This window comes from Diabrotica virgifera, chromosome 6 (genome assembly GCF_917563875.1).
Source record: "Diabrotica virgifera virgifera chromosome 6, PGI_DIABVI_V3a".
Classification (NCBI taxonomy): Eukaryota; Metazoa; Arthropoda; class Insecta; order Coleoptera; family Chrysomelidae; genus Diabrotica; species Diabrotica virgifera.
In genome coordinates, this window is record NC_065448.1 from 240769888 (window position 1) to 240794393 (window position 24506).

At 32.9% G+C, this 24506-nt stretch overlaps 2 protein-coding genes across 4 annotated transcripts in view; both read right to left on the reverse strand.

Moving 5' to 3' along the window:
* LOC126887422 (aquaporin AQPAe.a-like) overlaps nucleotides 1-24506 on the reverse strand; it is a 214594-nt gene that overhangs the window by 156320 nt on the left and 33768 nt on the right. The window contains exon 1 of one of the 3 annotated variants that reach the window (XM_050654938.1): nucleotides 14354-14513. The exons of the other annotated variants lie outside the window; for them this stretch is intronic. The gene's annotated coding sequence lies outside the window, so the exon portion shown is untranslated. Of the gene's footprint in view, nucleotides 1-14353; nucleotides 14514-24506 lie in introns of those variants that run through there. 3 annotated transcript variants of the gene reach the window in all.
* LOC126887421 (uncharacterized) lies at nucleotides 1272-6253 on the reverse strand. Its single transcript, XM_050654936.1, has 2 exons — nucleotides 5846-6253; nucleotides 1272-5214 (listed from the first exon to the last, which is right to left on the reverse strand). Exon 2 carries the CDS (start codon nucleotides 2972-2974, stop codon nucleotides 1559-1561), a length of 1416 nt encoding a protein of 471 aa, XP_050510893.1. The 5' UTR covers nucleotides 2975-5214; nucleotides 5846-6253; the 3' UTR covers nucleotides 1272-1558.

Sequence of the window (24506 nt, forward strand, 5' to 3'; positions counted from 1 at the left end):
GCGCTAGTTAAAGCCTCTTTAACGCGCCTAAAAGCTTCATCAGCCTCAGGAGTCCAGGTAATGGTCTGCCCCCTTTTCCTGTTCTTCAAAAGATCCGTAAGAGGTGACAACAAGGTAGAGTATGAAGGTACAAACCGGCGATAATATCCACACATTCCCAATATCCTACGGACTTGGGTGGTGGTCTTAGGTATAGGAAAATTCTTAATAGCAACTATTTTCTCAGGATCAGTCCTTAGACCCTGATTATCAACAACATAACCCAGAAACTTAAGACTAGGACGACAAAACTGACACTTATCCAGATTAATTGTTAGATTAGCTTCCTTAAGACGTAAAAACAATTTATCTAAAATTTCCATATGAAGGGAAAAATCAGGGGTGACTACTAAAATATCGTCCAAATAATAGAATACATAGGGCTCTAACTGTGGACCAATGACTAAATCCATCAGACGACACATTGTCTGAGGAGCAGAAACAAGACCGAAAGGCATGGTGACAAACTGGAATAATCCTTTACCACTGACAGCAAAAGCAGTATATTTCTTGCTCTCTTCACTCAGTGGGATCTGTAAAAAGGCCTTAGACAAATCAATCGAAGAGATGTATTTGGCATTCTGAAGTTTGCTCAAAATCACGTCGATTCGGGGAATTGGATAAGCATCCCTGTTAGTGGTGATACTGTTTAGTTTTCGACCATCAAAGCAGATCCTGAAGGATCCATCCTTCTTCTTTGTTAACCAGAGTGGGGAACAATAGGACGACGTTGAATGTTCTATGATATTTAAAGCAAGCATCGAATCGACTTCTTTTTCTAAATCTGCCTGCCAGGCTTGAGGTATGGGATACTGATATAATCTGAAAGGAGTAGGATTTCCCACCTCAATAGTGTGAGATATTAATGAAGTACGACCTAGTTTGTCATTTGAAGAAATAGTAGTAAACTGAGAGATCATATTCTCCAATTGCCTTTGTTCAGAACTAGATAAACTGGAAAAATCATGAATAGCACTAAGGGTAGACAGATTAAATTCAGATATGGAAAAAGAAAAATCAGAACAACTTAAGGTGCTATTAAAAGCATTGAAGAAGTCCATACCTAAAATTATAGAATTCTGTACAGAAGGAATAACATAAAATGTAATTTTCCTACATAAATTTGCCACTGTGATTTCAATTTGGAGTTTGCCTGTAATAGATTGGACTGTACCATCTGCAGTAGATACTTGCAAAGATGAAATGGGCATAATGGGAATATTAGCATTTTTCAATAAATTTAATGAATGTGCTCCTATCAATGAAATATTAGAGCCACTATCTAATAAAGCTAAACACGATTGTCCTAAAATTTGAATAGGTAGATATGGCCTATTATCATTTTGTTTCCTAACTAATAAAGAGTTAATATCTAAATCTAAAATATTTGGTTGGATACAACCATTATATGGAACTACTTCACCATCAAAATTATTATTATACTTAACACTACCAATTAAAGAATTTGTGGCTTTGCAACCCTGTGAATCATGTGCGTTCAACGTATCATGACTAAAACTTAATTTCTGGACTGATTTTGATTTGTGGTGTGTGCTTGTTTCCTGAACGATGCCTTCTTCCCTTTCCGATTGGAAGATGGGTTTGAGTTGCTTGGTGTGCTTGGGCCAGCTGTCTCGTTTTCTGATGGGGTTTGATTCCCTGATTGGGTGTTGGACGGAGAAACGCTCAGGGGACGGACCTCCGACATTTCGTTTCCCGAACACTTGAAACAATTTCTTTTGAGGGTATTTTCCCTACCACAACCGTGGCAGAAAATACGAGTTTGTGGGATACCACAATTATTGAACTTATGATTAGACTGATGACAATTCCAGCAAACAACGGAACTAAAAACAGAAACATTACGTTCAGGGCCCTTATTTTGCCAAGAACGTTGTCTAAAGGAAGTTGGCTGAGAAGAAGAATTAGAAGAGGGTCGAGATGTGGATGGAGGCTGAGAAGACCAGGATAACGTTTCCTCCAAACGTTTGCACTTTACAGTGAGGTCATCAATACTCTGGATGTCCATAAGAGCTAACTGCTGATGATAAAAGGGCAGTAAACATTTTAAGATGATTTTTATTTTGGACAAATCAGATAACGGAGTATCTAAACGGCTACACATGCCTAATATAGTATTAATGAACATAGTGACAGACTCTCCTGGTTTCTGCTTACGGTTTTTGATTTCATCCAAGAGATCATCCTGGTATGAGTAAGGAAGAAAATCTGACTTCAACTTGCGAACCAGATCAGACCAACAAGATAAATTACCTCTATTATTCATGAACCAGGTAAAAGCAGGACCGGTAAACAATTCAGCTGAAGCAGCAAACAAATTTTCTTCAGAGACACCTCTAGATACTCGAAGACATTCGACCTTTTCTAAAAATGTAATCACATCATTGTGCTGTTTTTCACCGGAAAATGAAACACCCCATTTGTGTACTTGCACAGGTTTGGAGTATGTGAAACTAGGAACGACACTGACTGGAGCATTAGGAGTAGATGTGGCTATGGGGTTAACCTTAGAATCAAGCTCACCCTCCAAGGTAAGGATTTTAAGAGAAACAGACTTTTTAAAAGGTTCCTGCTCTTCTGTAGTACACTGTAACAAGTGTACTCGGCCAGAAATATGAGCTAGACGAGATATTAACCTAACATATTCATTGTCCTGTACAGTTCCCCTAAACTTCTCTATTTTCTTCGACAAGCTATCCAACGTTTCGGATATTCCTTTCCGTTGGTCCTCAAAAGGGATATGTACAGCCGAAAGTTGGGTGAAACTCCTATTGCCTTCTTCTTGCTTCAAAGCACCCCGCAGAAGATTGCGTTTCCTATCGACAGTTGCCGACTCCTCTGGTACTACGTCCCTAATTTTCAACTCATAGTCCAATTCGTCCACCAGAAGATGTTCAACTTTAAAAGCACACATGATGAAAGCAAAAATTATTGACAAGCAATCCAAAGGTCAGAAATATGAAATATACTTAAGTTTGTACGCAAAATATATAAGTACGGAGAAAATATTAGCAACACACCAACAAAATCAAAAATGGCCAGCAAAATATATGTATCAAATAAATAAAGTAAATAAGGTATAATCAAGTAAATATAGTACCTAAATATTGGAAAAAAAAATTAATTATTATACTTGTACTAGAAAAAAAAATATGTAAGTATTAACGATTACTGTACGTACAAATACAACACTGGCTGAAAGAGTAAAATAATATAATCTAATATATGCTAGTTACTTATACTTCGTTTCAAATTCAACCCAGAATGTAAGCTGTATGACAAAACTATAAACGAGGTTTCAAAATCTCAACTAATTAATAGATACAGCAGTGACAGTGTACCTGTTTAGTATTAGTAAATAGTTAAAGACAAAATAAATCAGAACAGAATGTATAAAAAGATATCAGAAGGGAATAATATAAATAAAAGAAAAAAAAATGAACTAAAAGAACTACTGTCTTAGAACCTATAAAAGGTTGGCCCCACGTTGGGCGCCAATGTAACAAAAATACTACTTTGCAGTAGTATTTGTTGAACTAAAATGATAAGATGAAATGAATGAAGGAAGGGTGATGAACTGATAATGGAAGTATGGAGAGACAGAGGCAAACTGAATAGAGTTGGCTAGCTATAGATGCAAGAGAGCAACTTGACACTCAAGGATGGATACGGCTCGTTTGCATGCCTGTCGAAGAACAGTAGCTCAACCTAAAGAGAGATGATGACTAGAAAAAGGGAAATCTTTTAAGTTAAAAATATATGTTCAGAAAATAAATTAGATAAATATAATAATATAATAAAAATAGAAGAATATAGGAGATAAATAAAATAGACTGAATTATGGGCGCCAGAAGTTGGAATGGACCAAACTTCCAGGTATCTTACACTGCTGTTAAATAGTAAATATATTAAATTCAAAAATGGGAAAAAAAATAATGGATATACAAAACAAATAAATATTTATTAAATATAACTACTTAGATTTTTGACAACCTCTGAGTTAGAAAAATACAAACTATGTAACTCTAAAATGACAATAGGAAATAATTACCTATAGTAATATAAATATAATCTATAGTTACATTAGTAATGGAGTAACTCTTATATGGAGCATACCCCCAACTTACATATACTAGGTTAAATAACAACCTTCACCAAATAATTGTACGATTGCAATACGTACAGCAACGTTAAACCCTATAGAACTAATGAACCAGAATATAATTAAGGGAGGATTATTCACAATGAATAATTTCCGTAACTCTCAAAGAGTTAAATAGGCACTAGCCTCATTAAGGTGAACCTACGGTCTACTTGATATATAAAAATCAGTTGCTTCGACACGTAGTCACTAAAAAATATAACAAGTAAAATGGATAGCTATTCAAAGGGAATAGCGTCCAAAGATATAATTAGAAATTGATTAAATGAATTTAAGTAAAGTTAAGCAAATAAGTTAAATAATTATGATTGACTAAAGAAAGATTAAAGTTATATGAATAAGTTAATAAATTAAGCAAATTAAGAGGACAAAGTATATAAATTTAAATTGATAAGTGGAGACAAGCAAGGTTAGTACTAAAAATATAAAGTTAATTAAGTAAATAAATGGTACAAGTAAATTTCAGGTAATATATAAAGGTAAAGAGAATCTCATATGGGGAAAAGATGATCTGAGCTCAAACCTCTTTGACCAGAGAGTTTACTGGTTTGGGGAACACTATCAACTATTATAGATATATAAAAACAATATGCAACTTAAATATTGAAACAAAATATGTGCGATAAACTATACAACTTAATCATCAAAATAAATGTCCCGAGTCTTATACAAAAAATGAATGTGGTGTAATAGTGGAAGTGACAATCACTAGCAGATACTAAGTGTCCCAAAACAAACCCTAAATGGTCCCCGAGAGTGTCCTTGCTACGGATTCCAAAATCCCTGGTAGGCGAATTAGCACAGGGATGGTGCTAGCTTGTACCAATTAATATACCGATGCCCTTCTGGGGTGCAGAGGGCAGGATACAAAGTAGGTATGTGGGAAGTTCTCCAGGCTGGTCTCCAAATGACCTGGCTTGGCGTAGAACGGTTGCTCCCAGTTGTGAGGGGAGCTGACGGACTGGTTACAGTTTAAGATTTCCCCCAAGTGGCTAAAAACAAACATGTCCCGTTTTAGTTTCAATGTCAGAATCTAAGGAAAGGTCAAAGAGCCAAAGGAAAAGAAATGAGATATCTTTTTTTCAGAATGAACAACAAAAAGATCATTAGCAAAAACAATGATGGATTTGACCTTGATTCACATTACACACATTAATTTGGGATTTAACTTTAAATTCAATATTTAATACAGAATATGATTTTTATCTGAAAAATATGTCTATAAAGGGTATTTTTTTTTTTATTAAAAATGGTATGGGATAATGTAATGTGTTGTAAATTTTAAGAAAAATACTGGCTTTTGGAACGAATTTAAGGTGGCTAGAATACACACAATCTAATAGAATAGAGAATAATGAATGTAATCTGTAAAATTTGAATTCAATATTATGAGGTTGACATAACCACACAAATCAAATGATATAATTTACAGGATATGTGACAAGATAATCTTCATCTGAGTGTATATTTTCGAACTATGGATATAATTAAAGATACTAAATTCAAAGAACAACTCCGATTCATACATTTACAGAAATAAATTCAATAGGAATTTAATATGACATGATAGCGGCCATATTCGTTCCTTTTTCTCAACCTTTTTAAGAGTAAAAAAAAATTTACCGGATGACATGACTTCCAATTCCTCCGGGATCTCCCAAAACTTAGTCTCCTAGCTTCTCCAAAGCACCACCAATAATTTGCCACTAAATATCACTTATAAAAGCTTGAAACTATTGTATTAAAATTTCCGTCCTTTTCAATCAGCCATCCGCCACTTTTCCGTTCTAGCGTACCAAGCGAAGTGTCCAATATTTCCTGTCGTTAGACGAGAAGCCCCACAGAACGAAACTCACATGACAGCGAATGGTGTCTAATACCAACTGAAGTACTTGTGCCAACTAATAGTTAAGTATGACGTCAGTCAAAGATTTATTTTAGTTAGATCTTATTATTTTTAAGTATAATTTAATGACAAACCGTTATTAAAATTTAAATAAAATAACTATAAAGATAATTAAAGTTAACGGACTGTTATATAATCCGTTTGTATTAATGTAGAATTAAAGACCCTCGAAACTCCAGGAGCCCCTTTCATTGACCTTGGAATTCAGGTGCTCCGGGAGTCGGTTCTGGTGGCATATTCGTGTATAGCGACCTCAAAAAACCCTCCATTAATTCATTTGCATCAATTAAATGCCGAAAACCATCAAAACTCTAGAATATGACGACTTTGCAGAGGCCCTGGCCACCACATCATCCCGAGGGCAACTCTGATTGCATATTCGTGTTTAGCGATCCCAAAAACCCATGAGTCATCTGTTTATATCAATTTAATACCGAAAACCCTCGAAACTCTAGAAGATGACGTCCGTTGAAGGTCAAGGTCAAAGTAAAGGTCGCCATTGGATAGCCAAGAAAAAATCATAGACTACTAGTACTTTTCCTTGATCCAAATTTCTACATGTTGCCAAATAACCAGTAACTCACGGAATTGGAATACCCCGTAAATCCGAGTTTGGGCCTCTATATCTTAAAAATCCTTCATACGATTGAGTTGTGCCCATGAGAACTTTTTATGAGGATGCTTCAAAGAGTATTTTCCCAAAGTATGAACAAAATCCACTGGGACCTATTTTCCATAAGGTTTGTGCGGGGTCCTTTGAAGTAAAACGGGCCACAAAAGAGTACCTTTAATAAAGTTTGCAGTTTGAGACTCTTCTGCAGCGCCTTGTACTTGATTTTTTTTTAATTAAATGTATAAATTTGTATGTAATGTTTCTCCATCATAGGCGTAACCAGGGGGTGGTTTTTTGGGGGTTATAATCCCCTCCTATTGGATGTACTTTGAGCTCTATACGCTTAACAGCATTATTATTCCATACCCCCCAGAGACCTTCAAGTAGACGTAACCCCCCCCCCCCTTAGAATCATCCTGGTTACACCTCTATTCTCCATTACACTTAAATCACATTCTCACGGTTCTAGAGTTGTCAAGAACATAAAAACGTCGTTTCTAGATACGAAATTGGATTAAAAGAAGAAATGAATGTGAAAACTTGCTTTGGAGGACACAGAAGAATATAAAAATCTGAACGTAACACTCTCTGACCACTTTAAATTAGTTTTGTTGATTTTAAGGATAAACTTTTTATGCAGACTCACGCTATGGATTTTTCTATTATCTGACCCTCTAGCTCTAATTTACATCTCAGCAGATTTGCTGTTATAACCATGTATTTTGTCTTTTTTGGGAAATTTACCATGCTAAATTTGCTGGCGGTTATAATTGGTTGTAAGGTTGTAAATTAACAGCATAGGTTGTAAATCATATTCACTTTGAGAGATTAGTATTGTATCGTCTGCTAGCAGATTATTTCAAGTTGTTTTTCTCCCATTTGGTATTATTTTTTAGTTCTTACTTTTTTTATTATTTCATCCGTAATCAGGTTGAACAATATAGGGCTCAGGGAATCCCACTGTCTTATCTCATTGCCAACTTCAATTGGGTCAGTTAGTTGTTAGTTCTTCAATTCCAAAATTATAACTGTGATTTTCAAATTCTAATACTACAATCATTGCATGCTTGTATGTTTTGCAACAAAAAATGCTTACAAAAATGACTCATGTAACTATCTACACGTGCTCTGCAACAAATACAGATTTTATCTTACGACTTGAAATCGACATAATGCATAGTTGTTATGTAACAAAACAATTTAATGAAAATTTAATCAGATACCGCATTTTAAAGCAAAGTTTTGAAAATTAAATATATTTCAAGGAAAATTTCAAGGAGTATTTATTAGTTTCGGTGAAGAATAAATTTTTTTATATTTATATTTATAACCAAAACCACTTATTATCACCTCAATATTAAAAATTTTCTTGAATATGCCTATTTAAATAATTAAAATATATACTTTCTCCCATGTATAATCTGTTCTCCCAAAAAAGGTAATATCGGACAAAGTTAAAGTTAAAATTGAAAATAAATAAAATAATTGTTATAACTTACAAAGTTTTGATAAATAGGTATAAATGATATAATCGGATCTAGGTCATTTTTTTAGCTAGAAACTAGATTCAAGACAAACTAGCAATACTATTTTTATGATAAAATGAACTTAAAGTCAACAAAAGTCATGGTCATTACAAAATATCCAAAAGACAACGAGTTACTCCATAATAATAATATCCAGAGAGGAAGGGTAGACAAAGACAAATATCTAGGAATATTGGTTAGTCAGAACGCAGAACAAACACAAGAGATTAAAAGCCGTATAGAAATGTAAGGCCAAATTTGTGAAAATGAAATATGTATTATGGATACTAAAAACATAAAGATATTCACACATATACATGGACACAATACACCAGAAACCTTAGATCCATAATTGACTATATGATCATTAAAGACTGGATTATATGCAAAATGCATATGCATATATATGCTGCATATTTCTCATGTTTTTCATAAATGCATATGCCTTGCATATTTGGAGATTTAAGAGCATATAAATGCATATTTTGATGGGAATTTACTCTACCCCATTTAAAAATAAGGTATATATTAGTAACATCAACATCCATTAAAATAAAATGTGAAAGTAAATATTTTGCTGTTAAGCTCCTTTGTTGTTGTACCCATAAACATAATGGGCGTTATTTATAGCTGCAGGTATCATTATCCGGATATTTAAGATTTATAGACTTCTCAGAATTTACAAATTACCTAAGTAAATACCGATTATATTTTGAATAACATTACAAATATTACCTGTACTTTCTGCTGGTGTCGGCCAACTATGAATTATTCTGGGAAAACCAACCAAAACGAAATTTTAAGCATTTTAAGGGTAGGATAGATTATTTTATTTTATGAATGGTTAGTCTTAAATCAATCGCCGATTATTCAACTTTTGTGATTGCAAGTTATTGACTATACTGTGTAAAAAAATCATTTTATTATTATTGTGAAAATGCCTACAGTAGCAAGGGAAAAATCAAGTCTTCTCAGAAGTTGGATTGGAAGTAACAATCATCTAAAAGTTATCGACAGTGAAAGTATGTTTTGCACCATTTGTGATAAAAAGGTAAGTTCTCCACTTCAATAGATTTTTAAACTTATCAAACTTCTTTGCACATCTATGTGTCTGTCTATTCTAAAATGACAAACCGTCCCATTTCTTCAAAAACTGTTTTTTAAAGTTCGCAACGGTTTGGCTTATACAGAGCGAGGTGTTGAGAGTGGCCCACCCTGTATACTACGGTACACTGACTGTACTTTATTGTTTGACGATTTCAATTTCACTTTGAGAAATAAAAAAAAATTGGGGGAGGTTTAAAAAGTTTGATCATTTTAATGTAGGTATCTATTTACGAAAACATCTAAAACATCATTATCATTATATTCCAGATTCCATGTCAAAAGAAATTCCAAGTAGTTCAACACATAAAAACTTCACTTCACCAAACTAAGCTATCAAAAAATGATAATAAACCTCGCCAGCAGATTCTACAGAACAGTTTGCAGATTCAGAATACGTCAGTTGGGCAAGAAACCTTTGCAAAGGATTTATGCCATTTTTTTTTGAACTGCAATATCCCTCTGCACAAGTTAGAACATAAATCGTGTCAAAACTTTTTAAAAACTTATTGCAAGATTAAAGATAAACCAGCTCAAATACCAAGTTCTTCAACTCTTCGGAAAAAATATGTCAGTGCATGTTACAAAGATGTGATGACGAGTATTAAAAATCAGTTAAAAGCCGAATATCTTTGGATTTCCGTCGACGAAACAACGGATACAAAGGGTCGACAAATTGCGAATCTAATTGTTGGAGTTCTTAACGACTCTGGCGATTTTAAAAACTCATACTTAATTAGTGTAAAATGTTTGGAAAAAACAAACTATGCTACAATAGCTAGATTTGTTAACGAATCCCTAACAAATTTTTTTTTACCTGATCAAGTACCATTTGAAAAAATATTATTAATGCTTAGTGATGCCGCCTCATATATGATGAAAGCTGCATCCAATCTTAAAATCTTTTTCCCTAATTTAATTCACTGTACATGTTTGGCGCACGGCCTAAACAGAGTTGCAGAGAAAGTTAGAATTGAATTTCCCAATGTAAACACCTTAATAAATAATGTAAAAAAAGTATTTCTGAAAGCACCACTACGTGTACAGGTATATAGGGAGATGCTTCCCGATATTCCTTTACCACCAGAACCAGTATTAACCAGATGGGGAACTTGGCTTAAAAGTGCTATATTTTTATCTGAACACTACGACGACATCAAAAGCGTTATTTCAAGTTTTGATCCGACTTGTACCGCTATTGATAACTGTCAAAATATTTTTAAAGAAAAGTCTATTAAAAATCAATTGTTGTATATAAAATCGAATTTCGATATCATTGAAAGTTCAATTACAAAATTAGAGGCTCAAAATTTATGTCTTCACAATAGTATGTCTATTGTTGATTCGGTTAAACAGAAAATAACAAATCTGAATGGGGAAATTGGAGTAAAAATTAAAGATAAACTTGATGACGTTTTAAACAAAAATGAGGGTTTCACTTTATTGCGTTCAATAAATAATATAATCAATTTTGGAAACTTCGATGAAAATATTAATATGGATCCGTCTCTAATAGCAAAGTTTAAATATGCCCCAATTACATCTTGTGACGTTGAGAGATCTTTTTCTGCCTATAAACAAATATTAACAGATAGAAGACATAATATTAGTTTAGAAAATATGAATCAATATATGATTATTTATTGTAACAATAAAAATATGTAAATTTGTTTTATTGTACTCTTTTTATAATATTAGTTTAGAAAATATGAATCAATATTGTAACAATAAAAATATGTACATTTATTTTATTGTACTCTTATTTATCTTGTGGTCAAAATAAAATATTTTGCCGTTTTATTTGTCACAAAACCTGAAGTTAAAAAAATATATTAAGAAATAATAATACAATTTGGTTTAAATTCAAACCTATTTATTTATTTTTATTATTTTTTATTTATTTATGTATTTAACGTAAACCATAAAATTATTCATATAAAAATAAGTGCATATATAAATGCATATTTGCATGTTAATTGTGCATATTCAGCTTGTTTTAAAATGCATATTGCATGCATATTTTAGACATTTTTTAGTGCATATTTTCCAGTCTCTAATGATCATTAAACAAAAAACACAGCTCAATGTGAATGACATAAGAGTATACAGAGGAGCCGAATGTGGTAGCGATCATCACCTAATTAAAGCAAAAATATACATACATACCTACATTTAGAAATGATAACCATCAGCATAATGGGGTAACAATTGACGAAGAACTAACAAATATTGATATACCACACTACAATATTAATAGCTTGGAAAATCAAAGCACACAATATTTATACAAAAGAAGATTGGATCAAGCTCTTCCTGCAGAATACGAACAAGAAACAACGGAATATCTTTACAGGAAAATAGTAGATGGAAAACACAAAGCGGCACAAGAATCTTTAGGTATCACAAGGAAAAAGCCAGAAGTTAGAAATTACTGGTGGAATGATCAGATAGAAGAAATGAAAAAACATAAACAGGAAGTATACCATAAATGGATAAATGCCAGAGAAAACGAGAATAAAAAAAATTAATATCGGCAAGCACGTGACAAAATCAAAACCGAAGTCATAAACGCCAAAAATCAAAAATGGGAAGACAAATGTCAGGAGTTGGACACATACATCGAAACATCGGAGGGAGAAAAGCCTGGAGATTTATAAAGAAAGAACCAACAAAATAGAAGAAACTGTGATAAACCCTATAACAACAACGAAATGGGAAGAACATTACAAATCACTACTGGTAGAAAACAGACCAGAATACAGGACCACATCACACAATATAGTCGAGGTCAGGACAGCCAATTCATATAAACGAAGAACAGACCAAAAAAGCAATATCCATATTAAAAACGGCCCCAGGGCCGGAAGGAATACCTGCAGAACTACTTAAAAATAGTACTGACAAATTAGCTAAAATAATAACAACATTAATGAACAGATTTTTAAATGGAGAACCGGTAGCACAGACATGGAATAAAGGATGGATAATATCTATACATAAGAAAGGTAGTTAACAAGATCCAAATAACTACAGAGGTATTACCGTAACTAGTACACTAAGTCGACTGTACAGAAGAATTCTAAAAGATCTAATATGTGAAGAGTACCATCCATAAGAAATCAGAGGAACAAAGCGGCTTTAGGGCAGGTAGATCCACAATAGGCAACATTTTCTCTATAACTCAAGTAATAGAAAAAAAGGCTGTCAAAAGCCCAAGAGTTGAATTTACTCATAGTAGATCTAACGAAGGCATATGACACGGTCCCCATTAATAGACTATAGGAAGTACTAGAAAAGACCAGCATAAATATATATATTATACAGACACTCAAAGAAATATAGAAACTCGACATCCAAGATTAAAACCGGAAATAAAATATCAAAAGGTTTCCTGGCCACTAATGTATTATTCAATATAAAATATATTGATGAAGCCCTTAGACAATGGAAGAAGAAGTGCAATGTAATGGGACTACCGATAGGAGATGCGATACTCTACACGCTGCACTATGCAGATGACCAAATTGTAATTGCACAGGAGAAGGAAGATCTTGAATATACAGCAAGGTAACTAATAGAGGAATATAGAAAATGGGGCCTGGAGGTGAATACCAAAAAAAACACAATATCTATGCGTAGGACTGGAAAAAACGGAGAACCTGAAACCTGGAACAGGAGAAAATTACCAGCTGCAATGAATACATATATCTGGGAATAAAACTAACTAGTAAAGGACGAAAGGAAGAAAATATTAAGGAAAGGTAGTAAAGAGAAAACAGGTAATAGGAGCCCTGAATTCGGTACTGTGGCAAAAAATATAAGAACAGAAAATAAAAAAACCAATTTACAACACAATATTAAAACCAGTGTTAACCTATGGAGCTGAATTCTGGCAATTAACCAACAAGTACAAAGATAAATTACTAGCCACTGAGATAGATTTTTGGAGAAGGTCAGCAAGAAGATCTAGACTAGAACACATAAGAAACGACGACATTAGACAACAATTGGAAATAGAAAGAACAATCATAGATAACATCGAAAGACAACAGCTAGTTTGGTACGGACACGTAAGATGAATGGACGAAAGGAGAATCCCCAAGAAAGGGTTAGAACGGATCCCCACAGAAAAACGAAAACGAGGAAGACCAGCAACTACATGGATAAAGGGCATCTCCAAGGCGATGTTTGAAAGAAATCTAAGAGAGGAAGACAGCCACAATTGAAAGGAGTGGCGATTAGGAACGGAAAGGCGTAGAACGCTATAAAACCGATATCATATATATATATATATATATATATATATATATATATATATATATATATATATATATATATATATATATATATATATATATATAAATATCTATTATGTAGTAGAGGCCTAAGAATGTATCTAAGGATAAGGTTGTTGCGCTGCTACGTTTTTACATCTTTGCTCTACGGATCTGAGGTCTGGACATTGAAGCTATTAGAGATTAAGAAATTGGAAGCTCTTGAGCGTTGGTGTTATCCAATGATGCTACGAATATCATAAGAAAACAGAATTAGCAATATTAAAGTAAGAGGGGAGGAATATGTACAGATAATTAAAAGGCGGATGCTTGAATTTTCGGTCATATAGTAAGATGCCCTTATTATAGTCTGGTGCGGTTTATTATAGAAAGCAAAATAAAAGGTAAAAGAGCTGTAGGAAAAAGACAATCTCCTGGTTATGATCTAAGGGAATTATTTAGTATGAGCTCTAACCAACTATTTAGAGCTGCTGTAAGTAAAATAAAAATTGCCATGTTGATATCCAACTTTCGATAGAAGATGGAACTTTATGAAAATAACAAAATAAATATTCAACCTTGAACAATTTCTTTTAGATATAAATTTTATACTCCGTATTATTTGAACAAATTTTTAAAGATTTTAATGCAACAAAATATATAAATATCTGTTAAAAAAGTTTAATAACCTTACATTATGTCACATACCTTTTCCTTATTCCAAAATGGACCGTTATTCTAAGAAACCTTTTACCAAAATAACTGCTTTAATGTTTTGATGAACTCTTTGTTATTGTATCTCACACTCAGTGTAAACAAAACGTATTACTTAATTCGCGATATCAAATCTTTGCTTTAGAACCGTTACTAAAGATTCAGCAAATGATCACAATCAATGTTGCTGCTTGGAGAACTGGTTTGGGAAGACATGATGATAATTCCGTCTTCAATACATAATATATTCATAATTGAATTCACCAAACTCAATTTGATTGGAATAAATACGTTGACTACAAGCAAGGTACGTGATTTAGAAAAAATTATATACTTAAATATACACTGTATAGTATTTTTACTACAAAAACGTTATTACGTAGGTCAAAATTTTTGACGTAAGAGAACTGTCAAAACATTAGAATGTGACTTTCATTATTGTCATGTTTATTATAAACATGGCAATAATGAAAAGTCACATTCTAATGTTTTGACAGTTCTCTTACGTCAAAAATTTTGACCTACGTAATAACGTTTTTGTAGTAAAAATACTATAATATTCTAATCACTAGCATTACTTGTTGTAGGTGTCTTTAATATCTTTTTTTATGTCATCAATAACCCGCAAACTCTGTGAATGTTGTTTGTTTACTTATACAGAGAAGGGCTAAATTATGGAATAAATTAATTTTCTCTAAAATGGACGACTTTGGAGAAAAATCCCGGAACAGGTCGATTTTGATTTTTAAATTACAATTTTTTGGCATATATTTCATACTAGTGGCGTCATTCATCTGGGCGTGATGACGTAATCGATGATTTTTTTAAATGAGAATAGGTGCCGTGTGGCACCTCATTTGAAAGGGTGTTCAATTCTCTATTCAATAATATAAACATTAATATCATTATTTATACAGGGTGGCCAAAAAATAAATTTTTGAATTAAATTAATTGACGAAAAAAGGAGAATGTATGCAATTTATTTAACTCAAAATACATTCTATCACTTTCAGAAAATAGGAAATAATGTTTATTTGGCAAATAAACATTGCTTTTCGCTTAAATTAAATGTTCAAACTGCCAAGTGGTAGGTGGGAGGCTGTTTGTGATTTAATTTAAGCGAAAAGAAATGTTTATTTGTGAAATAAGCATTTTTTTTTTTATTTACTGACAGCAATACAATGTATTTTTAGTTAAATAAATTACATACATTCTTCTTTTTGCGTCAATTAATTTAATTCAAAAATTATTTTTTTGGTCACCCTCTATAAATAATGATATTATTATTTATATTACTGAATAGAGAATTGAACACCGTTTCAAATGAGGTGCCACACGACCCCTATTCCCATTTAAAAAAATCATTGATTACGTCATCACGCCCAGATGGATGACGTCACTAGTATGAAATATATGCAAAAAAATTGTAATTTAAAAATAAAAATCGACCTGTTTCGCGATTTTTCTCCAAAGTGGTCCATTTTAGATAAAATTAATTTATTCCATAATTTAGCCCCTCTCTGTATAATAATGTAACATCTTAAATAATGCAGTCTAAAAACTGTTATTTCACATGTGCATTTCTCTTAAAAAAATTAGAAGAAATTATATACCATCCTCCTTATATTATAGAAATACACTAAGCATCAAAATTAACGCACCACCTTAAAAATGGGACATTTTAATGTCTCGTATTTCCTAAACCTGTTGTCCGATTTGAGTGATTGTTTTAGTATGTTATAGCTTTATTCTTTAAGAATATCGATGTAATAATATTATTGCTAAAAAGATAAGTTTCATTGAATACCGGCTGTAACAATGATAGTGTGTTTTTCCTTAAAGTTTGGAACACCCTGTGGAATATTCTAGCCTAGCGTATATAAACTATTGAAATTAAAACTCAACTATAGCCTTAGGCTTTGTTAACATTTTACTTTTTGACTCATTCGCTTGTGTGGGATAATAAAAAAGTTAGGTACTTTAACAACTAGCCATGTTATTCATCAATACAGGGTGTTTCTAAATAAGTGCGACAAACTGTAAGGGGTAATTCTGCATGAAAAAATAATGGCCGTTTACTTTATAAACATATGTCCACAAATGCTTCGTTTCCGAGATACGGGATGTTGAATCTTTTCTTACAAACTGACGATTTATTTATTGCTCTAAAACCGGTTGAGATATGCAAATGAAATTTCTTAGATTTTAAGAGGAAGTTATTGCGCATTTTGTGACATACAATTAAGAATTTTATATTCACCATTGGCGTGCATACGGGTATAAATATTTTAGATACATCCCGTATGCACGATAATGGTGAATATAAAATTCTTAATTGTGTCAAAAAAAGCGCAATAACTACCTCTTAAAATCTACCACATTTCATTTACTTATTTTAACCAGTTTTAGAGCAATAAATAAATCTTCAGTTTGTAAGAAAAAATTCAACATCCCGTATCTCGGAAACGAAGCATTTGTGGACATATGTTTATAAAACAAACGGTCATTCTTTTTTCATGCAGAATTACCCCTGAAAGTTTGTCGCAATTATTTAGAAACACCCTGTATTGATGAATAGCATGGCTAATTGTTAACCCTTAAGTACTAACATCTTAAATCAATGACGTAAACACTAACTATTATAACCGCCTGACAGACGGGTTTAACTTTTTTTTTTGTTATTTTTTATTTGTTAAATATCTTAATGCAAAAAAAATCGATGTCTTACTGAAAGTATTACTTATCTAAAAAACACAGATTGATCTAGTTTTTTTTGTATTTATTAAAATAAAAAGCATTATAACAAGAATGGAAGGATTGTTTATGTGACTTTTTATTCCTGAAAAAAAGTGTGATAAAAATGAAACAAATTAAAGAATCTTGATAAAAATTTAGAATCTAGTTAAACGAAGAGTAATAAATATAAATATAAAAAAGTTTTTAAAAAATGTTAAAACAACAAAAAACTTACAGGCACTAAAATTTGTACAGTGTAGCAATGGTAGTCAGTGGCAACATTTTCATCACAAATTGATCCCACTTCGGTTATGTCGTCTTCTACCTCATCAAGTCATTTCAAAAGAGTTTCCTCATAGTCTTTATCCCCTTATTTGAACTTTTTGACGAACTGGGGCACAATATGTTAAATGACGAACTGGGCACAAACCCTAACACCCCGTCTATTAGACGGAAATCATACTTTGAGTCTAAATATCCTTCGAATAACAACCTGCCGCAAATTGCCGAATTCAATACAACTAAATAACAACCCAACTTAAGCTAGAATATTCCACAGGGTGGTCCAAACTTTGAGGAAAAAACACACTATCATTGTTACACCCGGTATACAATGACACTTACCTCTTTAGCAATAATATTATTACATCGATATTTTTAAAGAGTAACGCTATAATACACTAAAAAATGACTAAAATGGGATAACAGGTTTAGGAAATACGAGACATCAAAAATGTTTTATTTTAAGTTGGTGCATTAATTTTGATGCTTAGTTTATATGGAAGCAAGAGGTCGAAAAAGATAATAATATGGAAAGAATGGGGCTAGAAGTCCAAAAGAGAAAAATGAATAACAGAAAAGAGTGAAAAAGATCACCTATCAAGCTACAGTAGGAAAAATGAAAGAATACCCATGACGAACATATAAAACACGCTGTATTTTCCTGTCACCGTGTCATACAAAAAATTGGCCAGCGCAAGTACATGTAATAATTATTATTACATGTACTTGTGCTGGGAAATTTTCTTTGTGACACGGTGACAGGAAAATACAGCGTGTTTTATATGTTCGTTCATGGGTATTCTTTCATTTTTCCGACTGTAGATAAGACCTCAGTAGGTACATAAAGAAAAGTGAAAACGAAGGAAGAACAAACTTTTTAAGCCTTGTCCCTCTAAGACCTTTATTGCCATTGTAGATGTAGTATTTTAAATAGTGGACATAGCCATTTATTAAAAATAATTAAATAAATGAATATAATTCCCATCCTTGTGGTATCGGTACTCACCTGAAAAATCGCAGACGTTATGATTCAATAAGAGTCTCTTTGTAAAAACAATGAAGACGACTTTACTAAGTAACAAGACACACACTACATATTACTTCGCTGAACTACTGATAAACTAACAAAAATTTAATATTGGCGAATGGATTTAGTTTCCGTAATCATATAAACCCAACCAAACAACAATAGATAGTGGCCACAGTAGTTATATTATAATACTGTAATAAATAATCTGGAAACCCTAATTTGGTTCAGCTATTTCAAAAACCCACATTATAGATTATTAAATTAAATGATTCTCATATTTGTTTATATAGTAATTAATTTATAAATTACCTTTACTGTTTTGTGTATTTACACTATTTCCTCGTTTTATGTGTGTGATTTATTGTGTACAACATGCATTTTACTGCTTGTACTGAAATGGTGGATTATTTCCGGACATATATTATGATACTCTACTTTTTAAAAGCAAACAGAAATCTAAACAACCGGAGAACTAAAGATTGCTCACGCTGAAAAACAAATTCTGGTTAATACACCTGAATCCGAGTCTTCTACAATGTACAAGTCATATGGACGATAAATGGATAGACATGGGGAATCTAGAATATGCATTCCACGACACGTCCTTCTATTTGGGGTCCGGACAAATAATCCCAGACAAAAAATCCCCACAAATTATCCCTGGACAAAAAATCCTCAGACAAATAATCCTCGGACAAAAAATCCCCACAAAAAATCCCGGACAAATAATCTACACAAATTTTTTTTGACAAAATATCCCCACAAAAAATCCCGGACAAAAAATCCCTAAGGAATATTTGCTGCCGAATAGTTCTCTAAAATTTTTTCCGAAATTTTAACCAATTTCGAATTTCAATTCCATGCTGAAAAGTTCAAATTTTACATGACAAAAGAGTATGAGTTTTTTCAAAAATCGTGGAAAATATCGGGAATGAGCTAAGGCCCCGTTCTCATGATAGGCGCTTAACGCCCGTTTTGATCAAGCGCGATTACATCTACATACATTTTACTTAAGACCGTTCACATGCCAACGCGCTTATTAATATCCTAAAATACGTCATTAATACGCGCGTTGGCATGTGAACGGATTCAAGTAAAATGTATGTAGTTGTAATCGCGTGTTGTCAAAACGCGCGTTAAGCGCCTGTTATGAGAACGGGGCCTTAGCTCATTCCCCATATCAGTGGGGGCTGCTAACGACGAATATGACATCGGAAGTAATTTCCGGAGTTCCTGGTGCACGGGGTACCTACTATTTACCTCGCCTTGTGGAATTTTCGGCAAAAAAATTATTAAAAAATTAGTCAAAAATCATTACTTGGGGGTTTTTGGGGCCGCTAACGACGAATATGGCATCGGAAGTAATTTCCGGAGTTCCTGGTGCACGGGGTACCTACTATTTACCCCGTCTTGTGAAATTTTCGGCAAAAAAATTATTAAAAAATTAGTCAAAAATAATTACTCGGGAGTTTTTGGGGTCGCTAACGACGTTTTTGACATCGGAAGTGATCCCCGGAATACCTGGTGCCCAGGGTACCTACTTCTTATGGAGTTTTCGGCAAATTCATTAAAAAATTAGCCAAAAATCATTACTCGGTGTTTTTGGGGTCTCTGACGACGAATATGACATCGGAAGTGATCTCCGGTGTACCTGGTGCCCAGGGTACCTACTGTTTATCTCGTTACTAATGATGTTTGATAATTTTTTAATGAATTTGTCGAAAACTCCAGAAAACGAGGAAAACAGTAGGTACCCTGGGTACCAGGTACTCCGTAGATCACTTCCAATGTCATATTCGTCGTCAGCGACCCAAAAACCCCCAAGTATTGATTTTTGGCTAATTTTTTAATGAATTTGCCGAAAACTCCATAAGAAGTAGGTACCCTGGGCCCCAGGTATTCCGGAGATCGCTTCCGATATCATATTCGTCGTTAGCGACCCCAAAAATCCCCGAGTAATTATTTTTCACTAACTTTTTAATAAATTTTTTGCCGAAAACTCCACAAGAGGGCTACACAGTAGGTACCCTGGCCACCAGGTACTCCGAAAATCACTTCCGATGTCATATTCGTCGTTAGCGGCCCCAAAAACCCCCGAGTAATGATTTTTGACTAATTTGTTAATGACTTTTAATGACGAGGTAAGCAGTAGGTACCCTTGGCAACATGTACTCCGGAGATCACTTTTGACGTTATATTCATTTTCAGCGACCCCAAAAACCCCCGAGTAACGAAGTTGAACTCATTTCCTTCGCGCCGATAATTGAAGAGTTCTGAATTGTTTTATTGTCTGTTTGAGATGCACTTTAAGAATGCATTTTTTGTATGCAGTTTTTCAATAATATATCATGGCTCCGGTTCACAAAGTTTCCTGGCGCATTCACGAATCGAATGCAAAAAGAATTATTAAGATCCGTCTTGTCTTTTTTTATTTCGTAGGTAAGGCCGATTTTAGTGGTTTATTGGTTCGTCTACAGGCAGACATGGATAATTCAAGGTTTTCACATTTTTCCAAAATGGGTTAAAATAAAATTTGATTAACTTGTCTTACTAAAGAAATTGTAGTACTAATCATCATTGATCATTGTCCAAATGAAATTGTTATATTATATGCTATTGTGAGAATTGCACTAATAAAAAATATTTGCAATCCTACCTTAGAATTAGTCAGGAATTTCCTGTTATATTCATTTATCCAAGTACTATAATTATCTTATGTAACTTATTTATAATAGCAATTTTATGGTAGGCGTAATAAATTATTATTACTTTGTTAAAAATAACAAAGAAAGTGAAAATTGGAGATATTTTATGTTCTAAACTATAACAATTAATAACAATTAAAACGTGAAAAGAATTGAATAAGAGGGTAATTCATTAGAATAAGTATTATTTTTTACCGGTAGATTTTCTGCAGGAAGTGTTAAATTTTTGCTTAACAACTAGAGGCCAGACATTATTACCAACTAGGTGTGATACGGGTGTTATAAAAACTTATTATAAAAATAAGTTTTAAAAAGTATTTATGAAAAGCAAGCTGAAATGTTGTTATTAGCTTAACGGTGTCTAGTCAAACAAACTTTGATGTATGGGAACACTGGAACAGGGTAGTTTTAATTCTGGAACAAGTTACAGGTTTCGAACGTCACACTATGTAAAGTAAAGTAACACGTGGTAAGGTTCTTAGGTTATCTCTGGAGGAGAGGTTATAATGAAATAACTTGTATCGTGTCTAGATTCAGAATGGTTTTATTTCCGCTTCATTGTACTTGTCGCTGTCACGTCACTCTTACAATGTTACCAACTTGAGCGCGTTCCGAATACTACCTATTTACATACATCACAGACTACGAAAACGTCCCATGTATTTTGTCGGACAGAACTTCCAATTGATTTATTACCCTTTCATTAAACTCTCATGCAAAAATCAGACTTCTATTCACCACCAATATAATTCCTGTCATTTGACATGTTCTACTTGTTGGACTTACTAAAATGCCTCACATATTTGTCGAACAAACATTTCTTCATATTATATTTAAAGTTTGCTATTGAATAAACTTAAAAACGATCTAATAGTTTTCAAAATCATAAACTTGTCATGATGACACGTTCCACAATTAAAACTTGCCTTGTTCCCCTGTTCCCATACATCAAAGTTTGTCCGACTAGACACCGTTAAGCTATTAACAAATTTTCAGCTCGCTATTAATCAATTTTTTTGGTACGTGGGATCCAGACCTATAAAGAAATGTAACTTGCCGATAGATCAGAATTTTCATTCTAAAAAGTTATTTTTATTGGAAAAAAAAATTAAAACCAGTACAATTGTCATCATATCTTAAATTTCTTTAACCTTCTGATGACCAAGTGGGGTAAATTTGGACCCCAATGCATGTTTTTATTTAATAAATTCAGAAATATTTTGAATTTTAAACTCATTATTTTTTTATTTGACTTTAATATCATTCTAGATACCCTCACATTTTGTAATAAAAAAAATTTCCTATATTTTACGAAAAAAAAAAATTTCTGAATTTGGGGTCAAAGACGAATTTCTTTAGTTATAAGTTGAGAATGATGATTTTTGTTTTTGTTCAGTTGCAATTAAAAATATGTTTTACTAATGTCTGTTTATGATTTATTGATACAATAGTAACATTCAAATTACGAATACATTATTACGTTTCTTAAAATAACCTAATTTTTTTGTCAATTGTCATTTTTGACTTGGGGTCATTTTTTACCCCCGTTGGTCATCCGTGTAACAAAAAAAGGTTGGTAATCGGAAGGTTAACAATGTAGTTGAAGCTTAATTATGTATTTGTAAAAAAGGAATGTAAAACTAGAACTAAAATTGCAATTTAAAATTCGTTATTTGTTATTTTCAAGTTCATGTTACTTATCGTGGTCGATGGAGTATGTATCGAATTTAAATAAAATAAAAATAGAAATATTTATGGAAATTTTTAGGTAATAATATATCGATAAAGTGACGTATAAAAATTATGGAAAAACCCGAAGATATATTTTTCCCATAGTCTATTTACTATATCAATGCATTGGAACGGATAACTTAAATGAACTTACCAAGTATTTTTTTATTTTTTAAATAAAAGCGGCAGAGCTTGACAAAGAGAACCAAAGTGTGAAAGTTACTGAAGGAGTAAAACTGGCATAAACATAATTTGGAACACTTTGTTGGATACTTAAGAACACTGGCGAAGCGTCCATGTAACCACTGTTACCATTGGTAACAGTTAAAAATCTTGCAAATAAATATTTTATGACGATGAATAATTCTATTTACCAGTATTTTTACCAATAGAAATATATATTATTATATTATGTGGTAATAGTAACTAACTCAGTAAATAACTCACTAAATACCCAACTACTCGTAGACACGAAAATATTGGCGAGTTTATGTGACTCCGTTGCACTTTATTATACTCTGTTACCAGACTCATTTCTGGTGACAATGGTTATATACGCACGCTGGCGCTCGGGACCGGCTAGTGACTGAAAATTTTGAAGAAGCGACGGCATAAGCGCGCTGTGTATCAGTAGGGCTGTTACCAAATTTAAAATTGGTGACAGTACCTATAAAAAGTGTGCGTGCAGTTAACCATAGATGAGTGTCGCTTCTTAATCGATCAACTACTTGAAAAGTAATTCTCCTTGTATAATTTTGAAGAAAAAAATGAGATTATTAAAAATGAAAGACCTATTTTAAACAATTTAAAAAAGGAATCAACAAAAGTAGTTCGATATTTTAAATTTAGTTGGTACAGTGAAAATCCTTGGTTATATTATCGTTGCAAGAAAAGTATACTGTATTGTTGGCCATGTCTTCTGGTTTCTACAGAAAAATGGGTGGACCAAGTTCACGATTTAAATGGTGTTAGATTTTTAAAAAGGAGACATGAAATTTCTCCGTTACCTACATGTAAGATGTATACCCAATTTGATTCAGTTTGGCAAAACAAAAATTAAAGTTCTCTTAACCAAGCTTTTAAAACAAATATTGCTAAACATAATGAGTTTGTTCAAAAATAGATAGGTATATGGTATATCCTTAGCACACTTATAAGAGATAAAAATAATAATAAAAATAAAAATGTATACCATTTTTATTCATTCAGTTGCGGTGCGAAACCAAAACTGTCTTAATTTTTACTCAGATCAGAGAGTGCAGCCAGCACTCTTATCGACGATTTCACCTCTTGTTAGAGGTTCATCAGAGACTGCATAGGCTGCTTTTCTCTGGCCCAGGTAAAAATTTTCGACATATCCATCTCCCACCGCAACTGACGAGATGGTAGTAGGTGCCTAGCGGCATCTGCTAAATAAAAGACTAAGTTTTTCAACCTAATAAAAATATTTGTAAATTAAATATTTTTAAAAGATTTTTAATTGAAAAACTTTATTGGCCCATTTCCTGGTGACAACCTCCAAGGCTTCTACAATATGCAAGCCAAATGGATGCTGCCGTGAAGACTAAAGGGAAGGAATTCTACACTATGCAATTCACAACCCCCGTCTGCAGCGTGGTAAAGTTCCAACGGAAAATGGACCTAGTTACTCTATAGGAGTAAT